Source organism: Centruroides vittatus, unplaced genomic scaffold, assembly GCF_030686945.1.
Source record: "Centruroides vittatus isolate TY-2023 unplaced genomic scaffold, ASM3068694v2 contig_134, whole genome shotgun sequence".
In the NCBI taxonomy this organism is placed as follows: Eukaryota; Metazoa; Arthropoda; class Arachnida; order Scorpiones; family Buthidae; genus Centruroides; species Centruroides vittatus.
In genome coordinates, this window is record NW_027120852.1 from 226,520 (window position 1) to 250,488 (window position 23,969).

Consider the following 23,969-nt stretch of genomic DNA (forward strand, 5'->3'; position numbering starts at 1 on the left):
GGCAAAAACTGTCAATGAATAAAACTCCGATAAATGTAGATAATAATTATAATTATAACAATACTTCAGTGCATTTATTGTTAATTCTCAGAATATTTTATACTAAATATATTAAATATACGTTTAAAAAAGTTCAAAGTTTTCATAAACGAAAGATAATCCAAAATACTTTAGAAATTATTACATTATATAAATTATAAAAAATGTATATATTTTTGAAAATATTATTTTTATTAATAAATTATTTATTTAAAAAGTAATTCGATAGGTTCTAATTTTCATTGTGGTTTTATTAACAAAATTATAAATTTTCGATAATTCGATTTCATGAAACTGGCAACACTTAAAGTCGCCTTCTAAGATGGCGTCCGCATGGAGCATGGAAAAGAAGCATTCGGATCGTGAAAGGTTTTTTCTTGTTTATATATTCAAATATTTATATATATGCAATTACTGTTGCCGTTTATTAATAAATCTGAAGCTAAATTATTAAATTATGCTATTACTTTTTCTTTGGTAAACTGTAGGTCTTCTCAAACCGAACCTGTCACGTAGCATATGTTTGTATTAATGGGATTCATCAGCTGTTCTGTCGAAATGTGTATCGAAATGTTTAAGATTGTTTCTAAAATATTTTCACACATATTAATTCGTTATTAATACCGTAATTAAATTTGGAAGATTCCAGCTCTGAACGAGGGGTTGACACCCTTGGATTTGCATCCCCCTCATTTAGGTCTAGAATCTTACCATCAAATTGTTATTTATGGATCTTGTTTAATCTGTAGGGTGCATTCATTAATTACGTGTACAGTTTTTGAATCACTTTCGACCCCATTTATCCCTGTTGTTTATAATGATAAAATTAGTAAGATGTGAACTCTGATTTGCCACCCCCGGAATTCTACATGCTCTGCAACAGTCAAGGCAAACCTTGGCTGCAAACCTTAATCGACACTCTGCGCGTAGTTGTGAGCCCACGGCTTGCACCTCGGTACCTGTGTGGGGGCAAGCTCGCATAAAACTATGTAATGTTGAGTACTCCACGAATGGTAGAGTGGGCTGAAAAGTTAAATGCAATAGTGGAGCATTTGGTGTGACTCCCGATTACACCCTGAAAGTAGGTTGATTTTGGGGTATATCTCGCAAAGGGTCACATGTAGAAATATGATTCCTTTTAATTTTTTTTACTCCTATGCTGGTGACATTACAGATGTTTTTTTCTTTCCATCCTTACCACTTGGAGATGTTTGAACTTTATATCTACTGGAGAATAGGCACTGGTAAATGTAGATTTTTAGCTTTTTCTTCAAATTTATGTTTACATAATTGCCATTCGATGAAATTCTACAATTGAAAAGTTTTTCAAAGATTAGTCACCAGAGACAGCTAAAAATCCACATTTACCAGTGCCTATTCTCTAGTAGATATAAAGCTCAAACATTCCCAAGTGGTAAGGATGGAAAGAAAGAAGACATCTGTAATACCACCAGTTCTGATTTTTTAATTGGATATTTTTTGTTTTTTTTTAAAGGACTTTTTTATTTTGATGGCCAAGTAGCCTACAAAGATCAGTCGTCAAAAAAGTTTGTATTCTAGAACACAAAGTGAATAAATGGTGGTTTCTTTTGGACAGACTTTGTCTTCAAATTTATTTATATATTATATATATATATATATAAACATTTTGTAAACCTGATATATTTGTAATAAGCCAAACAATCAATGGATTATGTCGGGCTATTTTTCATGATTAAATTTAATTAATTTTTCGCTAGAGGGAGGCATTAGGTGCCATCTCTTATTAAATTTAATAATTATAAATAAGTTAAGTAATTTAGAATATTCTAGAAGAAAAGAATTGGTCTGGAATGGGACTCAAACCCGCAACTTTCCGCTTACCATGCAGACACAGAAATTAATTAAATTTAATCATAGAAAATCATTCCAATGTAATCCGGTGGTTACAGTGATTGATTTCAAAGAGTCCAAAATATTGGTGTAGACTCTGTCACAGATTGTACTTTACTGAAGGGGTATCAGCAAAAATTCTGATACAAAATGCATTTAAATAAAATATCTGAGAATTAATCGTCTTCTGAGTAATTTTGAACTCGGGTGATTGTTAGATTCGAAAGGCAGAGCATTTCAGTTTATTTATCCAAAAAACCCCTTTTAAGTAGTTATAAGACTGGATTTACAATTTTATATGTTCATGTAAAGTGTGTCTAAAATCTTTGTGTATTCTCAGATAGCTATTAGAATACTATAAAGCATGTTAGGTCACTTGATAAATTGAGGTTTATGCATTTTATTTAGAATAATTCCAAAGCAATTTAAATGCTATTGGCTTATCGCGTATAAATATAATAAAGTTAAAGTATAAAAACTACAAATACTGTAGAGTCCCGCTAGTCCAAACTAATTGGGACAGAGCCCTGTTTGGATTAGTGGATTAGCCGAATAATTGAAATAGTGCAGAAGCAAGCAGTAAAACAGGTCTGGTTTATATAGATCCAACACCATCAATGACTTTTGTTTCTGTTTTTGTGTGTAAGTACTGTATAGATAATGCTGTTTTAATAGGCCATGTCAAACACTGATTTATTAATTTTGTACAGTATTAATACAGTACTACAGTAAAATACAATTTTGTTTTTGCTGTGGAATTCTAAAATTAGTTACAGCTTTATCTCTGTCTCTGGTTTGAATCTAATTTTGATATTTCTAATAGAAAATTTATAATACAGCAAAGAATTAGTGACTAATAATTATTTCTGTTTATAATTTAAGAATATTCAATTAAATAATTTTACTGTTGTAGGTGGGTTTGTTTATATCCTGCATACATTAATAGCAAGAAGACAGTTGCAGAAGGAAGGAGGATTCCGAAAAATAAAGTAAATTATATTATTATAATTACATTTTAATGGACTATTGTTTATATGATATCAATTTTTTTTTTATTATAGCCTTAAAATAATTGTAAAGTGATATCTAATGGCAAATGCTTTCTGTACATTTCTATTACATACTTTTAAATACTGATATTGTGCAGTATATCATAGTATGGTGCAACAAAAACATAAATTACTTAATGTGATAAGGCTATGATTCTATACATTTCTATACATAGAGATTTATTATATAAATATTGATTTAGAAATCTAACCACAAATTATCTATGTTGCAAGTACTGTATACATAACATTTAAAAACTTAAAAATATTTTTACACTTTCATATTATATAGATAACTTAAAATTTCATAAATACGGGGTCTTCAAAATGAATGCTACCATTCTAAATGACTTTGACTATGTTTATTATCCAAGAAGTATGTGACATACACCAATCGATAGTCTGTGTTTTGTATTCCATCTGCATCTGAATCTCATCTGCTACCTGTAGGAAGTATAATAAATGAAAATAGCAACTCCATAACAGAGAAGCATTTTGTATTTTGCAGTTTACAAAGTTGGAATGACCTGTCAGTGTGCAACCTGAGTAATCTGTAGGAGCTACAGAATTTTGGCTGCCATGGGTGTATTGACAATGGATACGCCATAACCGGCATAGGAAGAATTTGAGTATCTGTTGGATGTATACTGTATAACGTGCATGTTTTGAGAAATTTGGGAAAATGTAAAACTTGGATGTTTTCCAGTGTTTTAATGTAATTACGATGTTCTCAGATAATTAACATAATTACAATAATTTAAAATGGTGGCCTTTGTTTGGAAGACCCTGTGTATTTGTATGTATTGTAATTAGCAACTTTACAATTCTTAGTAAAGAATATAATCTCTCTACACACCAGAATTTGTAATAATTGAATAAATTCTTTTAACCAGTGTCGATCTATTTTTAGAATCGCAAACGTTTTCACAGCCCCTCCTGGGCTCTTCTTCAGGCTTCGTCGTATAGGCCGTTAACATTCGAATAAATATTCAATTTGAATTTCTTTTCGGAATAATTGCTTTCTTCTTTTAGTAAAGAATAATTGTTAAATTTAGTACAACCTAAAATAACATGAAAAATTGAATTGTATACTGTTTTTAACAAATGTTTGGTTTTACATTTTGTGATATTAAATTACAAAACTTCTGATGAGGAACAGTGATAAAAAATATTTGTGTTTCCTCAATGTGGATTCTTGTCTGATTAGAGAACCTCTGAGGAATAGTTTAGAATTTCTTTACCATCTCTGGAATCTAAATATTATCCATGCATTTGCTATGTATGGAAATCCATATGATCATAAAAGATTCTGGCAGTTAAGGCAATTCCAGTTAAGTGTGATTCAAGCCTATCATTTATAATGAAGCCTCTCATAATTGACTGAAATATGAATTTAATTTCAGTCAATTGGCTGGTTGTTGAGTCACTTCTGACCTTGGCTTGTAATCAGCAGATTGATGTGGAACAAACAAGTACTGGTTGTTCTTGTTTTTCATGTCAGAAAAAAATGTGATTTTGTTTAACTGCATTGTAAAGGTACAACTCCTGGAAAACTCTGGTATGATGGTCTATGGGTGGCACCCATGTGATGGCAACTAACAAGGTTCTCTTGATGTGGGGTCACCAAGAGCTGAACAGTTTTTGTAATTATGGATCCTACAAGCCAGAAACCTCTGCTGTTGATCAGTCACTACCAAAGAATGTCGCATCCTCTATACTTGATTTTACACATAAGTGGTAAACTTCCTTCCAAGTCCAAAAATTACTTAATCAACAGTTGGTAAAACCTAAATCACCCAAACAAAATAAAAGAGTTATTATCAGATGAGCTTTTAGTAGAGACCACATCTCTTCAACAGACCTGACAGCCAAAACTGATAGCCAAATAGAGCTTGCAGACCAAGATGTAACAGCTGAATGACATTTACTAACCAAACATCTCATTTTGACATTTAATTTGCCAATACTATCATCTAAACATTGTTGCATGTTGTTTGCTTTTTATTGTTCATCCATATGTGCCAAATCCATTTTATTGCTTACAATGTCAGCATTATGATCATTCCAAAACGTCTTGCCAAGGGATGAGTATACACTCAGAATGTGGAACTACAGGTCACAAGTGTATCATGTAATTACATATTGTAAGTATATTCCTGCTTGCTGCTAACCCAAACTATGTCAAGCAAAGAATTCAATGACATAGGCTTCTGTATTGAAATCCACAACAAGTAAAACATCTGTTAGGTTTAACTTTTTCATATTATCTACCAATGCAAACCACTCAGCATGGTTCCTGGCTTATAAAGTTTAAGTAAAGAACAAGTCTCTTAATTTTCATGATGATATGAGATTTATAGAGAAACAACAGCAGACTGCACTGAATCACAGCACTGTTTAATAAGAAGGACTTTAGCTTCAATGACAACCAAATCTCATGCATCCATTTTTGTTGTAGATGTGGATTGCACATAGATCCAAACACCCACTGAAACAACAGAGATTCTAGTGATGAGTAACCGAAATTTCTGGGTGTTACTTTTGATGGAAAGCTCAGTTTCCATCACATTTATGCAGTCTAAAATATATGCCTGAAATTACTAAAGCACCCCATGATAAGCAGCTTAGAATTCTAAGCTGCTTATCATGGGGAGCTGATAAATGCTCCATGCTAAGAATTTATTATGCTCTAATTCACTCAAAGACTATGGTTGTGCTCTTTATGGCTCTGTACATGAATCTACTCTCTCCAATCATCAAGCCTTGAATTTGTGTTCACACATCTCATGTGCAAAGCTTCTAGTTGATACATCTGAGATGTTGCCATCACTGAGGAAGAAACAGTTGCTTCAGTAGTATTATGTAAAGGCAAAATGTCAGTGTCATCCATCCATACAGGTGGATTAGACTGAGATCTTCAATATTTAGTCAAATTTAAAAAGGTTATAGGTCTATGTCGTCATTAAGTTCTGACCACATTACATTATAACCTCTCAGATGCTATTATGTTAAAGGAATTTTATATTTACTGTATTAAACATTTTTCAAGTCCACTTGACTCATCTTCAGATATAACTTTCAATAATACTTAATTAAATATAACTGATATTTGAATCTTCAAACATCTGTTGAATTTTGCATGTGAGAATACATGATTTAAAATAGTAAAATTTTAGTTTGTAAATTTCTCGTCTGTATAATATGCAGAAAGTAACTGTAAGCATAGAATAAACAAACAAAACAACATAAAAATGCAAAAGAAGAAAAAGAAAGAAAAAACAGAGAAAAGAACAAAACAACTAAAACTATTTTATCATTATCTATTATTCTGTATATATTCTGGTGCCTTTATCCATTTTGTTTGTGTTCCTTGTTTCGGCTTACAAATAAAGTTATCCCGTCTTGGATAATTCCCTCCATCTCAGTTGACCTTAGCTTAAAGCAATATCTTAAGGATTCTACTCCAGACAGCAATTATAAGCAATACTTTGCAGAAATCAATCACCAAAACAGTCATTTCATACCATACATACACAGATGGCTAAATCCAAGAATTGTGTTGGTTAAGCCACGGTTGTTTTGATGAAATTATGGCAGATCAGATTTCTCCTTTGACCTCCATTTTTATTATGGAGTTATATCCTATCCACTTAGCTTTAAAGCATATTGCAAAAAAAAGTTATTGTTGCTGCACTGTTTATTATGATTCACTTAATGCATTGCAGGATTCTGATTTTGTGTACATACATACATAAATACATACAAGAAAGACATCGGCTGTACACGAAATGTTTAGCTGGCAGAAAAGAGGGTAAGGGAAAGGGGGAAGAAGGAGGGAGAGGAGATAGACAGTAGAGAAAGGTAGGAACCCTCTGAATGGCATACATATGGCTACAGTACCCTCTATGTTTGATGTTGGCATGCAGTTTTTATGTTGCAAGGCCGTAGTCTCCCAAAAGGTCTAAAAGAAAACCTGAGTGTAGCGAACACCAATAATTGAGTGCCGCCACAAACAGCTAAGTGTAGAAGTTAGTGCCAAGTGGCTGTTAGTAGGAAGACTTATATCTACTTAATACTAATAAAACTGAACGCGATTGCAAATCTTAATACTACTAAACAGCTAGACAGACAATGCAAATGGAAATGAACACAATGACAAACTAGATGAGACAAACGGACAAGACCCCAACTTTTTATTTATTTATTTATTTTTATTTTATTTTTGAACATTAACTTACTAACTAAACTAACCTACCATAACCTAGCACAAATCTAAACAGAGGACTAAATCTAACAAACCCTAATTTAATATAACCTAACTTATCATATCCTAATTGGAAACCAAGCTAAGAGTCCCTACTCTTAGCTTGGTTTCCAATTAGCAACTTACAATTAGGACTAACCGAACTTAGACTGAAAAAAAAGACAGAAAAAAGAATTAAAATACAAAATTAAAAGGCAGCTAAATGCTGACAGTTGAAACAAAGCAAGGAAAAGCTAATTGTCATCCATACCCCTGGAGTGAATGCTCTCAAGAGCCCCACTAAGGGATTTAAATGTGAGTAGATGATTGAACATTGTACGAGTGTGAATGAGTTGGTGTTGATTGCAAGGCAAGTTGTATCCTTCAAGAATAGCAGCTCTCATTAAACTATCCCTAATGTGATTGTACCTATTGCAGCGAAAAACTAAGTGAAGTGGTGTTTGGTCCTCCTGAATACCACAATTGCATTGTGGATTGTCCCCAAGGTTAAATCTATGCAAGTATTGCTTAAAGTTGCTGTGTCCTGTAAGTAGCTGAGTGAGGGTGTAACTAGGGTAAAAGTGGTCAAGAATTACAGTAGTGTCAACCTTGGGATGAAAGTGTAGGTGAACCTACTAGTGGTGTCGCAGTCCCAGCTGTCTTGCCAGAGAATGAAGATTTGCTTCTTGACATGATTGTTTATGTACAAGGTAGGAATGTAACAAAGTACTAGTGACTGAAGACTTTGCAGCTTGTTTGGCAAGATGGTCAGTGGTCTTGTTGCCGAAAACCCCATGTGACCTGGGACCCATTGGAAATCTATTCTAATGTTGTTGTCTAAGTGTCTGAGAATGTGGTGTATGAGATGGACAAGTTTTAAGTGGCTATCAGACTTTGCAATCCTGTGTAAAGCTTACTGTCAGAATGAATATGATAGTGTAAATAGTGTCTTTTGTCCTTCCTATGCCTAATGTGAATTAAGCTCATATAAATAGCTAAAGTTTTCTGCCTGTGCTATTGAGCAGTGTGAACCTAGATGGAAGCATGCATTGTGATGCTCATGGCCTATGTCGGAGTGAACTACAAAAGCAGTATCCACGTTGTCATCCATCTTGGAACTGTCAGTGTAAATCCTAAACATGGGATGATCACCTGGATCTTCAAAGTAAACGTCAGAGACAAGCTGATGGGAGGGATGGTAATTGCAAGTCGGGAGGGTATTTTTGTCGATGCTGAATTTTTTGATATCATCGATCAAGGTCAAACTGGGGGAAATCTTACCTACTCTAATCATATTGTTGACATCCGGGTCGCTATAATCTTGCCAGGGCAAGGTGACAAGATTTTCCTGTCAAATAATGCATTTAATTTCTAAGTCGATAGAGGTCAATCCTGACATTACCAAAAGGACACTAGTGGGTGCAGTCCTATAAGCCTTATAAATGTGGAGAGCTGCAATCCTTTGAACAGATAACAGTTTTTTTGCAGTTATGGACTTTGGTGGCCACGTGGCCCCAGATCTGACGGCATAGAGAGTGCTGGCTGAATCTCACCCCTGTAAATAAGCTTAGTAGCATTAGGGCCAAGGCCCCATGTGTTCGTAGCAATACTAATGAGGGCATTGGCTGTCTTTTTAGCTTTGTCCGTGATGTATTTGATGTGGGGTGTGAAGTTAAGTCACTCATCAAGAATAATGCCTAAATATTTAATTTCCGTTGTTTGCTTTATTCTGTGAGCACCTATTTGAAGGGTAAGCTTCCTGATGGTGCATTCCTACCAATTATCATGCTTTCGCATTTATCTGTGTTAATGGGTTGCCTATGTTTAATACTCCACTAGTGAATGTTATTGAGTATGTCGTCGCATATGTCATGTAAGCGTTCACTGTGAAGCTAGGATAATTGTATTGTCTGCATAGCCCTGTATGCAGGAGGCAGGATGTTGTTTAAGTGCAGAATAGAGTTATAGGCTATGTTCCAGAGACCAGGACCAGATCTCAATCCCGAGGACAGCCTCGAGTTATGGGTATGACTATGTTATTTTGTGTTGTATACCTGCACTCCTGTTGCTAAGATAGGATTGAAGAAGTTTGTAAAGATTTTGAGGGCAGTGATGAGCATGTAATATGTGTAGGATGGAAGGCCACCAGGTGTGATTGAAGGTGCCTCTAAAGTCAATAGTGATAATTGCAGCATGCTGATTGTTTTGTTTAGCCTGGTGGATGTAGTTAATGATCTGATGGATGGCATCTACTGTATCTTTATTTTTAGAGAAGCCGAACTGATTCTGATGCAGGTGTCTATGCTTGCATAGGTGCCATGTGATCCTATTAATTATTAGACCGTCTAACACTTTTCCCAGAGTTGGGAGAAGGCAGATCAGCCTGTATTTTTTGTAAGTGTTATTGCTGGTGGGTTTGGGAATCAATTTGACACTAGCCTTTTTCCACTGAGTAGGAAAAAGGCCAGTGTTTAAGCAGATATTGAAGAGAATAACAAATGCTGTAGGATTGGCCTCAAATGCATGTTTTATCAACCTAGTGGTTATGCTGTCAAGACCTGGGCTTTGTTATCTGTGAGCAAACAGATGGCATTTGAAACCTCGATGTAGGTGAAGTTGTGTTGTCTGTATTAGGTGGAGTGAGTGTAGAACTCTGGATGGACTGCTTGTGTGTTGTCATCCTGCTGTGGGTCATCCGAAGGGTAAAGGCTGGTGAGGATGTGCGTGATAGTTTCTTCTGTGTTGTTGGTGTAGCGACCTTCAGGGAGCTGGATAGTGGAGGGAGTTTGAAGCTGGCATTTTTCCTTACAAGCTAACAAGTAAGTAGTACGGTTCAGACCAGGGGTTGCAACCACAAGTGTTGGTACAGAAATCCTTCCAAGTGTTAGTCCTTGTTTTAGAGTTTTGTAAGCATTGTGTTTGTTCCTGTACTTGTCTCTAAGTGTGACTTTAATGTTTGGGTCCTGTTCATTCCTAAATTGCCTCCTTAATCTCCTAACTACTTTTTCTTGTTTTCTAGCTCAGTAGAAAACAAGAAAAAGCATTTTGTTTGATGCTTTCTGATTAGAAATGAACTTGTGCAACCGGAAGCTAGAATCAGGTGGTTCTGGAAATGTTTGTAAAGTTATTTATTTTACATATATACTGTAAACATATTCTGATAATACTAAGTTCCAGTAAGAGTGAAGTATGTTTGTGTGTTAAATTACTTTAAGCATATCAGTGAATTTTAAAAAAATCGAAAATCATGTCCAAGTTTGGTCTATGGCCAACATTCTTGGTAAATTTGTGTCAATCTGGAATCAGGTGGATTCCAAAAATATTAATAAAGTCATTTATTTACATGTTTAATGAAAACTGAAGAGGTTCAGTAATCTTATCATTTATGCAATGTTTGTCTTCCAAGATAATTATAAAGGAGGATAATTATCAAATGGCCAAGATTCGACTACGGCTGTGACTTAAAAAGTTATGCCGAGGAAACGTGCATTGAAAAATTAAAGAATATTTAGAAATAAATTCCTGTGATACTTTATCAGTTGTTTTAAAAGAGTAATTTTTAGAAATGTGTTGTCATTTGTTGTAAATTTACTGATTTTTATCTCAGCCTTAAAATTTATAATAAAAAATACCTATCTTTGGACTAGACAAAATTCATCTTACCATTTCTTTTCAACAGTTAATTTATTAAAAAAAAAGTCTCTCTCTAATAAGGCATAAAGTTGTCATTGATAAAAATGCAGAATATATTTTAACTCAGAATTTTGAAGTAGCAGTTTTCATTCATTAGAAAGCCTTTCTCATTTAAAAATTATATTATCATACAACATTTGAAGGAATTTAATATGTGATAAATCAGATGAAGCTGTAATACTTTGATTTGTTGATAATTGTTGCAAAGATCATAGTATTTTATGCTTATTATAAAACGCGCACACAAAAATGTTAAAATATCTGTGGAAACCATCAACTTTTTTATTGCCGGAGGTTTTAAATTGTTATATTTACTCGAGAAGTAAAAAGTAATTGAAAAATGTTTGAGAGAATTAATTGACTGTTTCCATTATCACAAAAATGAATTGGTTTTCTGACTTTATATTATTATTAAAAATGTTGTTGATAAGTTTATTTGGTCTACCGATTGGGTAAAACTACCGAACACTGGGAGTTGGTACTGGGTTTGAACCCGATCAACGGCCTGCCACATCAGTTTTCCAGGTTTTCTTTCTGTCTAACATCAAAGTAAGAGCCAGTTACACATAGGAAGTCCTCCAGGAGGCATCCCTTGGCAGATTGCCCTTTTGTTGCTTTACCTTATCCCATCAAACGAATAAACATATTTTTATACAGAAGTATATTGTAAAGTTGTCAGATATGTTGTCTTGCAGAGGTTTGAGGTGCTCAGAATAATAATAAATTTCTTCTCTATATTTAATGCACTACTATAAACATTCTCTAAATTTCTTTCAGTCTATTACAAGAATACATCCAAAGCATAAAACAAAAGTTTAAAACTTATTTCAGTAGATTTCTATATGATTTCCATTAAAAATGTAAATCGACAGTTTGATATTTTCGACAAAATATTGTTAGACTGCGAATAAAAAAATTGCATCGTTAAATCCACATTTATAGAAGTATTGGCAAATACTCTGCTTTTTAGGATCCAGATGATGCAAGATCGCCTGTTCTAAATTATTAGGATAGCTGCCAAAATTAAAATAATATCTCTTACTTGTTATAATTACAAAATTGTATAACTGTTGTACTATGCATTTATGTAGCCAGCATGACGTAGCAATAAAAGTATTGTCAACATTACAAGCATTTGCATTGATTATAATGCATTTTGTTTTCATGACTAATTTAATAATATATATTTTAATGTCAAATGTGTTTTAACTATAATAATTTTAAATTGTTTATAATTCTTTAGTGTGTGGAAAATCCGACGTATCACGAAATTAGAGATGTTCTGGATGCAGCTGGTTTTAAAGTAGGAGTAGAGGTAACATATTTTTATCAATAATTATTGTCTGATGAGATAATTGCTTGTTAAATAGAAATAAAAATACTTTTAATTATAAAACACAGTACATTATATTTTTTTAAAATAAAGAAATATAATTATTAAAACTCATTAAACATTTTAATTGTCAACAAACTGAAGTCACAATATATGAAACAACACACAGTACAGAACCTTTTCACTGGAACAGTTTATGGTTCTATGCTCTGAATTACTTTATAAAATTTTAACACTGTTTTAATAAGAAATATGCAGTTTTTCAGTCTGATATAATTTTCAAAATAATAGATATGTATAATAAAATTCTTAAATAAACTATTGTTTATTTACAATTAAAATATTGATATTGTTTTTATAGAACAATAAATATATAAATGAATAAAATAATATATATGTATTAATGATGAGATGAAATAATGGTCATATAATTGAGATTTTCACATAAAATAATTTATTATATCTGTAATTAAAAGTTTTGGTGCCTACAAACAGCAAAAATTGAAACTACATTATCAGATAATAAAAGCACATGGTAATATATATTATTATGCCTTTTATTCTCTCAAAGCTGTTTTTTACTTTTTCTTGTACAAAAACATTTGCAATTACTTATTTTGAGTATATTTGAAACTACAGAGAAGTTGAGAACTATGCTATTGTGAAATACATAAAACTTAAGAGATTTACTGCAACTGTTGTAATTATCTTAATAACTTAGCTTTATTTTCATTATCAAATATGTGTATTCAAAACAACTAATTACTTAAAAGAATCATCTAGAGGAAGGAAGGAAGTAAGAGAATTAAAATGTACCGGTATCCGTCATATAACGTGATAGTTTTGTTCCGAAAAAGTGTCGTGTAACGCGAATCCATGCTATACGAAACGGGACTAATGCAAAACACGGTGATACATTTCAGAAGTTAGCAAAAGTATACTATTCTTTTTCATTACTAAGAGAAATACGTTTATTAAAGCAATCAAATATTAAAAAAAATCACAATTAAAAGTTCTGTATTAGATGTTGTTATTAATTTTAGCCAAATGAGGGTATTTTCTTTTTACAAAGTATTGCCGTCATCTCGGCTTTCTTTTTTATTGATTTTGATCAGAAATATCGGCAACATTTTCATATTTTATATTTTTATCATAACAAATTTTTATGGATGATGAAATAAAAATATGTAATTAGTCAAAAATTTGTTCTAGTGGTTGGCGTTTGTTTGGTTGAATACCGAGCGACTTTTTTCTAGGATTTGTGTTTGAGTACTGAGATAACACTGTATTTTATTTATCATTTTACAAATGATTGCTTACCTACGGTTAAAAAAATAACACTTACCTGAAAATGTTTAAATAAACTTCACTAAATATGAAGATTAATCTATAAAAAGAAAACACAGTGACAGTCTTTAGGGCTAAAGTCTGAAAGCAACGACAATGACACCTGGTTGAGAGGAAAGTTAGTGCAACTTTTTTTCTTTGTCCTATCAGTTTTTATTAAAGTAAACTTGACAAAGAGCACAAAATAAATTGAAAATTTCAATATTCTAAAATTTGTGGACAAATTTGAGACATGCATTCTTGAATTTTAAAAAAAATATTGAATAATGAAGTTGACACACAAAAATTGTGAAATTTTGTACTGAGGATTTCCAAATCTGTGTCAGAGCGAGATTAGAAGTTGTGTCGTACGGGGATATCCCCAATTTTCAAACTGTTGTAGAAGTACCATGTTGTACAAGGGATACCTGTAATTTGTTCAGTTATTGGATTGTCATGACTTTGAAAGAGGATGGAGCAAAGAGTTGTTCAGATTACTTCTGAATGGTATTTTAGGTTGGAAAATTAGACAGTTGTGTTTAAAATGTTAGGAGGTAAAAATGATTCTTCATTCATTATAAATATAATGATGTGTAAATATGACAGTAATGATCCAATGGAATGAAGTCACCAGCAGGTCTGCATATAAAAAGTATGCTGACTGAATTACTAAGAATTCTAGAAGTGGGCAAAGTCAGGAATTAGGTAGAAAAGACTTAACAAGAATTCTGCATTACCGAGCAATGCTCTGGATATTTGATTGAGGCACTTATGTTGCAGACATGTCGTATACCATAATCTTTAGTGCATTTTTAATGTTTTCTTTTACTTGTTAATTTGTTTCACGCAGCATAACTATTTTGGAAGAGTTTTTTTCTCTATTTACAAATAGCATAACTACTACACAATGCTTACAGAGTACACTAATTTCTTAAAGATAAGTGTGAATTATATAAATTTTTTAATGTAGGATTTAATCTAAATGTTCATTTGATTCAAACTTACTGTCAGGAACTAGTAGATAACCCTCCGAGTTTCAGAATTTTTGGCTTTGAGATGTAATGCAAAATAGATGCGCACGCACACAATTTTGTAAGGGTTTGTTTATTTTTGAACTCCCAGAGTGTCAAAAAGTCAAGAAATCCAAAAAAACTAGGAGGGATCAAAATTTGACAATCATCATGCTTTCCCTGTTATATTCAAAACAGCCAAAAAAATAAAAATCTAATTATAAATAATAATGTTAAAATTTTTACAATATGATGGTATGAAAGTAGTTTTCATCTATAAATGTTATAAAAGAAAATATTATATATTGGAATTTTTTAAGCAATCGAATCGACATAAAGTAACAGTCTTCTTGATTTTTAAACTGAAGGAGAAACACCGATATTTCAAATTTTGGCTTTTTAAAGAAATAATGGCATAACCAAAATAGTTATATGCTCTCGACAAGAGAAAAATAATTTAGCCGTTTGTTTTCCGAAGTTGAGCTTAAAATATAGGATTGCAGTTAACCAAGAAGCTGTTACTTTTAAGAATTATACAAAAAAGTAATGTAAACAATATTTTTAAATTTTCAAATTTACATATTTGTAATAAAATCATTAGTTTGTTGGTTAAATGTTTTCTTGAGTTGTAGTTCTAGATTCAAAATATGTGAAATATATCAATATATCAATATTTGTTAATGCAACTGCAGTATGCTATGGATTTCTCTCACATTTCCATGGTTTTAGCTAGTTTACATTCTTCTATTGTCTTCTAAGATCTTACCTTTCTTCCATCAAACTCCAATGTTGGTTTCTTTAATTCTCAAATCTAACAACTTCACACACATTTCTGATATGAATATATTAAAAAAGTACATTCTACATCTGTATAAAACAGTAATGTTGTTCTCACATTCCTGCTATTTGGTATATTTTCATTTTTTTCATAATTAAACAAACTGATAGGTCTTTTAACATGATAAATTTTCTGTCTTTGTCGGGCATAACTTTTTACATTTGTTAAAATTGTTAGTTGTACAGTAGAGCGTTGTTTATCCGAAACGTTGGTTAACCGAAAGCTTTCCGGTCGGACTGTGTCGTGCCGAATCGAACATTTTTGATACTAGATTAACTTCTAAAGTATAATTTTTTTGTTTTTATATTTTTCAATATATTAATTTTGTTTGTACAAAATAAAGAAATAATTTTTAGCGATACAATAGCCACGAGTATTATTATAAAAACTTTCGTTAGGCTGAAAATCGACGAAAATTCAACGCAAAGCGACACGCGACGGAGAAACATTTCAACATGGGATAGGTTAATATATTTTTCATACATAATCGGTTATCCGAAAAATAAGTTATCCGAACAACCCTGGTCCCCAATTGATTCGGATAAACGACGCTCTACTGTATATGCAAGATGCATGATTTTCAGTATTTACACTAGAACAGTCATATGTCTTTCAGTGAGATCATAAAATTAGAATTTATCAATTTTTAGTCTTTCTGACAACCAAAGTAATGTATGTAATTAAACTCTGCATTACAATATTGCAAATATTTTAATGTAAACCCAATAATCCATTGATTTTTGGTAATTTATTCCAAGAATTTGGAAGTTGAAATCTTTACCTCACTGAGAAAACTCTCTCTTTTAAAATGTGATTCTTATAATGGAAATATTAGTATTTTATAAAATTTAAAAAGCTGAAAACTTAAAAAATTAAAAAGATAAATACGATAAATATCCCCTGATAGAATGATTTAAGAAAATGTTTAAAATCATAAATTCCAATCTACTCAAAACAGTATTTGCATGGCCAATTTTGCTTATCTATCTACCAGGCTCATTCACCATAGTGCCCAGTTGGCAGTAATCGTAAGCCTGCAAAATATGGCAAACTCTGCTTTATTACAGAGAATCCATCATAAATTGATTTTGTGTGTCAAACTGATTGTAAATCAATAATCCGCCATACTTCTGTCATCTATAGCAATGTCAGAATTTGATCGTATACTTTTTTGGTTTGTGTCTTTGAGATCTTTACCATTATGCACTCTATCATTGTTGTAGTGGATCAAAACCAATTTGAAAAGCATATTAACCGAGTAAAATTGTATAAGTTCTGTTTCTGTAAATTTATTCTGGAAGGTTTACTAAGTGTGCTTCATACACATCTTTTCATAAAAATCATTTTTGTATAATTTTGAGAGAATAATACATATTCCTCTGTTGTGTTACATATAATACAAAATGAATTGTTATTTTATTGCATTTCATTAAATTAATTAATAATGTTTTGGAACAAGTTAAATAATAGTTTCGTAGACACACTTCCAGTAAAGAATAATTAATTAAAACTTTTAGATGTCAAATATTGAGTTTAATAGTGTATAAAATAGCATTATTTGGTAATGAAAGTGTATAAGGAAGTAAAAGTTCAGTATTAAAAAATGATTTTTTATATTTCTATTGTCTTTTGTTACATGATCAAAGAGTAAAACTTTTGGTTTGAAAAATGAAAAGGCTTTTTTTTTCTTAATTTATTTTAGATTTTCCTTGTCTAAATTGCTCGAAGCTAAATAAAATTTGTCCAAATTATGCCTTTGTTTGTCTGCAACAATATAGATTCTGCTTAATTTTAAATGATCAGTATTTTATTAAAATATAAAATAAGAAAGAAGCAATTCATTACAAAAGTTGATCACAATTTTTTTTTTCTTAAAGTTAAAATTCTTTAATAGTAAATATGATATACAGTCTGTGAAACATCATGTGAAGTTAATGCATTATGTGATACTTCACAGAATATTTCTGATTTTATTTGATTAATATTACCATTTGTCTTTCTTTTAATAAACAAATTAAACTGGTTTTATTATTAATAAGGATATGTGTAATAAATTGACAGTTCTACTTAACATTCGTGCCAAAATTTGCTTTTAAATTATTCATTTTGTTGAAACTGTTTGTTTGTTTAGATAGTTGTAATTTTATAAAATAATCTGTAAGTTAGCAAATGTTTTTGATCTTAAAATGTTACAAGCAAAGACTATTAACCTATACTCCTAATTATAGTTGTGAAATGAGCACAGCCATACGTTTTCTGGGGAGAAATGAAACTTTACCACACAGAGGAAGTAGTAAGGTGACTACGTAAGAGTAATGTCTTAAATTCGATACGGTTACGTCGAGGTGCAACGGAGTTCTTGACGAAGAGAACTACCAAATGTAAATTTATCTGCCAATTTATGGCATAAAATCAACAGAACAAATTAATAAGAAAATCTAATTTATTATTGATATAACCGAAATTTTTAAATTTCTACAATAAATGGAATTTATAAACTTTCATATACACCGAGTAGTCTTGATAACTTAATAGAGTGGTTAAGGAAGTGATGGCAAATCTTTTTCCTAAGGTGGGTCGGAATTGAATGTGAAATAAATGAAAAGAAAATAGTAGTGTGATTATAACAAATGTTTCATTTAATAGAAAACAGCTATTGTTTATTTGATGATAGTCTTTCTGAGGTTTACGATTACTGGCCTTCGAGACTTTTCGGGCGGCTTTACGACCCTGCTTTAGCATAACATATGCAAAGTTTTGAAATCTATCAAATACTTTTTTGACAATTTATAAAAACTAATACTTTCTAAACTTTTGGTGCGGGTACCTCAAAATTGATGTAACGGTCAGATTCTCCTGTACGGGTTAAGGTGTCGGCCTATTTGGGACGCAGGACAAACCCGGACGGGTCGCAAAACCCCCGGCAGTCCATCCCAGAAATTTTAGACCCCCGACCCTCGCCACCCGGTCTAAATTATCCACCGCAGGCCTGCTCGAACTCTCTCGGTGCCTGCCGGGACAGAAATAACAATAAACCCTTTCGTCTTACCTTAGTGATTTACGTCATCCAAATGCCCTTGGCATTATAGAAATTTTAAGATCAATTTACGTATCCCATAGGTTTATGTAAATTTATAGTTATCCCAAAAGTATTGAATAAAAAATAAATTTAATCCAGATTCATATAATCTTGATTTAAGAGAAGTCATTTGGACAACCAGTAACTTATGTAATTACTGTTTTATTAAATCATAGGGTTTTATGATTTAGTATAATTGCATGAATGTATAGAAAATCAAAGAAGAAATGAGGAAAATTTACGTATTTTACTTTTTTAAATAAAAATTATCGTATTGAACATTTTTAATCCAGCCAAAAAGTTTCACTTGTTACAAATGAGTGCATAAGTTGCAATTATTAGTACAAATGTATGCACGAAGACCATGTAGATAGCAATAATTTTGTCAGTTTGTTTATAAGAAAGCACTAACCTTATAATACCTTCAGGAATTAATCTCGGCAAAAAGTTTGGCTCCATGAATTCTCCAAATTCAGCATACAGCTGTATCTCAGACAAATAAAGGATTGCAGTTGTGGTTCACTGGCGTGCCAGATAATTCCAACAGAGTTCCTTACAAGCACTATCCTAGTATCCTATAAAAATACACTCAGAAGCCCACACTGTTCGAGATTTTCGGTGTTGTTTGTTGCTCTTCGAATGATAGAAATGTCTGCAAAATGCGCGGTCAAAAACTTTGCACAACTGACGGAGTTCGAGAGAGGCGGCAATATCGGACTGAGGAAGCAAAGCGGCCGTTTTTTCGAATTTCCTGCTATCTGGGCTGTTCCGACCCGACGAAGAGATGTGGGGAATAGTTGATGTATTAGGGGGCACAAACAGGCCAAGCAGGTTCCGGACGCTCTAGACAGACCACCGGAAGACAAGCATAAACCGTTGCAACTCCGCATTGTTCGACACCCAGAGAGTCTTTCTATAGAACCCTGTTGGAATCACTGCAAATGAAGTTAACAGTTGACTTCATTTGCAATGATGCCATAACAGAGAAGCATAGACTAATACAAACTGTCAGCTTTATTGCTTTTAGTAACGAATTCGGGTTTTATTCTAGAATAGAAGATCAATGTGTAGTGTGGAGGACCACTGGCGAGCGCTTTAACTCCAATTTTACTGTTAAGCGGCACTCTGCACCACTGCTGGCGTGCCTTACGTTCAGGAAATCCTGCATTCTCGTGTGTTGCGTTTCGTACCAGGGCTGCAAGTAGCCATTTTCCGGTAAGATAATGCTCGGCAACGCGGCTGAGGTTTCCCACGAAGGTCTTAATCACGTGGCCACAGTTCTACCCGATCTGCAGATTTGTCGCTCTTGGAGCATATTTGGGACCAGACGGGACGCCAGCTCCTGGCATTACAAGTGTGAGAGTCCTTTCGTTTCCATGCAAGCTGGCATCTTACAATCGCCAACTGTTCTACATAAGAATTGCTCTTTAAATCAGTTTTCTACCAGATAAATGTGGAATGCTTTCTTTAAAATAACTTTATATGTTGTTATATTTCTCAGGAACACTCCGTGAATAATAAAAACCTTCAGACTAAAATATGTAACGAAGCTGCTCTTTTGTTACAACACGGGAAGCGTCAAAAGTGCTAATGCATTTTTGATGTAATTCTCGAATTTATTCTCTAACAGACGAGGCAAATCACGACGCGTTGTACTTACTATGGTAATTTTCGTATGGCCAAACCCGAAACGGCATCTATTAAACCAGTGGCATACGTTTATGTAGATGGATAGTAAGATCCTAGCCGAATTTCATTGCAAAATAGTTACATTTTTACTCCGCGATGCATTTTTCTATATTAGGATTAAGGTGTACCGAAATGGCATTTGAGGCTGGACGACGTACATTTTAAACGAGTATCCTTCGAGTTAGTTTGCAGTTTTACTTAACTTTTTAATATCAAAGTATCGATGGGCATTCGAGAAATTACCCAGAAAGCAAACTAAATGTCGGCATCCGTCTTTTACATGAAAGTATTTGTTTCGGTTGTTCTACATAAGAATTGGAGTATCGTATCCAGGAAGGCAAACAGAAAGAATCAGAGCGGAGAAATTTCGGCAATTAGCAGAATGTCCGAGACAAGTTTTCTGGCAGAAGAAACTTCAGTGTTGACAGAGATCACCAGAACGAAGACTTGGCTATTGCAATTTTTTTAAGAAGTGCCATTTCAAATTGATCAAATGTCTGAATTTTCTTCAGCTGCCAGTTCGATTGAGAAAGAGGATACTTGAAAGAATGGAACTATAAAAGAATTGTTCGCACTGGTTCTTGCAAAGTGGCATTGGATGCAACTCTAGAATCGGTTGGAGAATGTTCATCCCCATTTGAACTTCTGCGCTCGAAACACAATGCTTTGCTGTGTAAGTGACACTAGTCGGAAAACCGGAAGGTATTTTTTTAAATATCACACTAAAGAACAAAACACAATACGTAATCTTCATTTTAACATCTTATTTAAGGGTTGGCCCAAATTGAGATCCCTTCGTGTTGTACGCTTCACGCATTCCTTGGATTTTGTTTTTTAATCTTTCTGTGCCATCGAAGAAATTTCGGTGAATTAATGACGTTTCTCTGTAGTCTTTCCCAGAATAAGGATGTTTTATACGCCAAGGAAAATAGTTTCGTGTTCGTTACTAAGTAGAACGAATATTAGAAAATAATAGGACACGCTTAAACTTTTATAATTTATTTGAAATTGCCTACCTGTCTGCATGAAATTAGAGATGCGAAAAACGATTTGAATTTTCGATTTATTATCTACGGCGCGGAGTGATGCAGCACGTCGGCTCCGTTCTTATTCTAGTTAATGCTGTAATATTTTATTTTACATTATTACTTACAACTTTCGCTTTTCTGATGCCAATTACTCCTCGTTAGGACCTAAATTACTCATTTGTTTTCTGAAAAACAATTAAAATACCACGTCAGGAGATTGAAAGGGGGTGAAATTTGACAATGTGCGAAGTTTTATAGAATTTAGAACGGCCGAGTGAAGCTCTAAAGGTCGTCGTTATTTTAACAAGGGATAAAGTTCGTAATAATAAGTAGTTTACTAAAACACATGAAAAATCAGTTCGAGTGTTAAATGGATTTTAATTAGATTTGATATCTTAAAGTTCTATTCTGTAATTACTCTCTTACTAATATATATTTTAATATATTTTCTCAGAACAAGATGTACCCTCGAGAATTGAATCACGATAACATAATATACAGGGGGAGGATTCGAGTACAGTTAAAAAATGACGACGGTACTCCAGTCAATTCCAATTATCCCACTCGTAAGTATCTTCTCTGTCTTAATTTTGACCCTCTTATCCGCCATTTTTGCCTGGTAGCACAAGGGCCCCGGCTGTCGTTCAACCTAATTAAGTCCCAAATAGTAAAAAATTTGGCACTTTTACACATTTTAATAATAGAGAAATGGTTAAAATTGAAGATAAAGTATATAAAAAAGCTAATTTGAAAAGGAATATAACAGTGTATAATATAAATAAACGAGCTCAAATATCTGTCGGATTCATACAATAAATACACCCAGCTGTATTTATTGTATGACTCCGAGGAGTCAGAAGGGAATAATTAGTTTCGAATAAATTAGTCTCTGCGGTAATATTGTTATTTACGCGACACTACGCTACGCCAGATAGTGATTTCCCTAAAACAGGTGAGGCAACCCACATATTAACATACGGAAAATCCAGGAATAAATTATAAACAGTACAACACACGTGGATAATTTTTTTTTCACCACGCGAATTGTAGATTTTGTTCCGGTTAAAAAAAAAGCAAATCTTATTGCTTATAGGAGCGTTTGTTCACAGAAAGGGAAGTGCCAAAAGATACAGATCTTCGCCCTTTTAATTTTAAAGTCGATGAAATCGAGAACGAAATTTTTTTCATTCGATAGAAAAATCGTATACGAGACTAATTTTAATTATAATGTTGCCATCGTTCTACAAAAGAACACCTGTAACTATTTGCCACGTTGCCAGTTTTGATTTACAACGTTCGGTTACGCGAAGTTTTAGTAGCGCGTGTTTAAGGACCTAATTCTTTGGTGCCGGTGTTGTCCGAGTAGACGAAACACCAAGAAGTTTCCCGGTTTTCGAACGAAACACTGGATACAGATGAGTATTTTGTGGTATACGTTTGGTGTGACTGTCTGTACTTTGTTCGGAAGCACTAACGTGTGTCCTTGTCTTTCTTTCGGAACAGGTACTTCGCTAATGTACTACGTGTCGGAGATGATACCCAAACTGAAAACCAGAACGCAGAAGCAAGGTGGCGGCGACCAAAATCAGAACCCGCAGAATGCAGCCAAGAAGAGCAAGGGGAAGAAGGGCAAACGATGAAATTCGCGCACGATCCTCTTCTTCTCCCTGTTTTCTCCATCTCTGGGGTTTTGCCATTTTGCGAAACGCGAAACCGAAAACTTTCTTTTGTGTACGTCACTTCCGATTCCGGAAACCGAACACGCCATTGGCCGATTTGAAAAACAAACTAACTCTACAAAATTCACCAATAAAATTTACTAATTATACAATAGAACGATTACGAAATGTACTGTATAACTGAATAATCGATTATTTAATGTACCGTACGTTCGACAAACTTATGTAATATAATATTTCGAATAAATTACGATTTTCGTAAAATCGATTTCCGTCGATTACTTACTCGCTCGACGCCATTTTGCCTTTGAAATTGGCATTGTTCTCACTATTGTAGAAGTCGTTAAATAGGGGGAGAGAATTAAAATTTATAAAAATGCAGTCGAGAGGCTGTCGTAGGCCGATTGGCACGGCCAGACCTCGATATGACGTTTTCTTAAATAGCTCCATCCTCGTAAAGCGTAGCCGAATCGGATCTTGCTCGTAAATATCGAATAAGGGATTGTGAGTATACGGTGTCATCACGCGACCTAGAAACTCGAAATTTGGCGCAGATTCTCATTGTTAGAGGTTTTTTCGATTAAACACCGCAATCAGACTCTCAACCGGTTTTAGAGACGAACAGGTGATGTGGCGTTAAATCGAAGTTTGTATTGCAGGAGCGCTTGTGTTGCAATCTTCGATCCTATCCATTACCATTTAATTTCGAAATTACGTTTACTCGTATTCGGGGGACGTTTCAAACCGGAAATGGAATCATTAAGATGCTGGTTTCGACCTTAAAAGAACGATTTAGCGCGCGCGTGAGCGTTCCGTGACGAAACTTCGTTGTTTACACACGATGGCCATTGTAAATTCTCGACTCCTAAACCGGAAACGGAAGTTATTAACGGCGACGTCGATCGCGTCGGAACACGCGAAACGTGGTAGTGACGAGACGATCTTCGTGTACTTAGCCTGGTTTTTTCTTCTTGTTTGGTTGTTGAATATCGCGTTTATAAATGTTTTAAACGCTACTCTTACTACAGCTGCCGCTAATAATGACAGTGTTAAAGCAAAACGAAATATTCTACCGGTAGCGTGTTGTCCGG

General features: G+C 33.4%; 2 protein-coding genes across 2 annotated transcripts in view; one reads left to right on the forward strand and one right to left on the reverse strand.

Moving 5' to 3' along the window:
- Positions 1-23,969, reverse strand: part of LOC136990754 (HIG1 domain family member 1A, mitochondrial-like) — a 330,009-nt gene that overhangs the window by 20,786 nt on the left and 285,254 nt on the right. The gene's annotated exons all lie outside the window — the stretch shown is intronic.
- Positions 298-23,146, forward strand: Srp19 (signal recognition particle 19). Its single transcript, XM_067289184.1, has 5 exons — positions 298-408; positions 2,825-2,900; positions 12,140-12,211; positions 21,654-21,765; positions 22,703-23,146. The coding sequence occupies exons 1-5, from the start codon at positions 362-364 to the stop codon at positions 22,837-22,839; spliced, it is 444 nt and encodes a 147-aa protein (XP_067145285.1). The 5' UTR covers positions 298-361; the 3' UTR covers positions 22,840-23,146.

What these genes read in the sequence shown, in the direction of transcription:
- Srp19 (XM_067289184.1), top strand. Translation starts at nt 362, where the DNA reads ATGGCGTCCGCATGGAGCATGGAAAAGAAGCATTCGGATCGTGAAAG. An exon ending in AAGCATTCGGATCGTGAAAG is followed by an intron (nt 409 to 2,824) that starts GTTTTTTCTTGT and finishes TTACTGTTGTAG; the next exon opens with GTGGGTTTGTTTATATCCTG. An exon ending in CAATTCCAATTATCCCACTC is followed by an intron (nt 21,766 to 22,702) that starts GTAAGTATCTTC and finishes CTTTCGGAACAG; the next exon opens with GTACTTCGCTAATGTACTAC.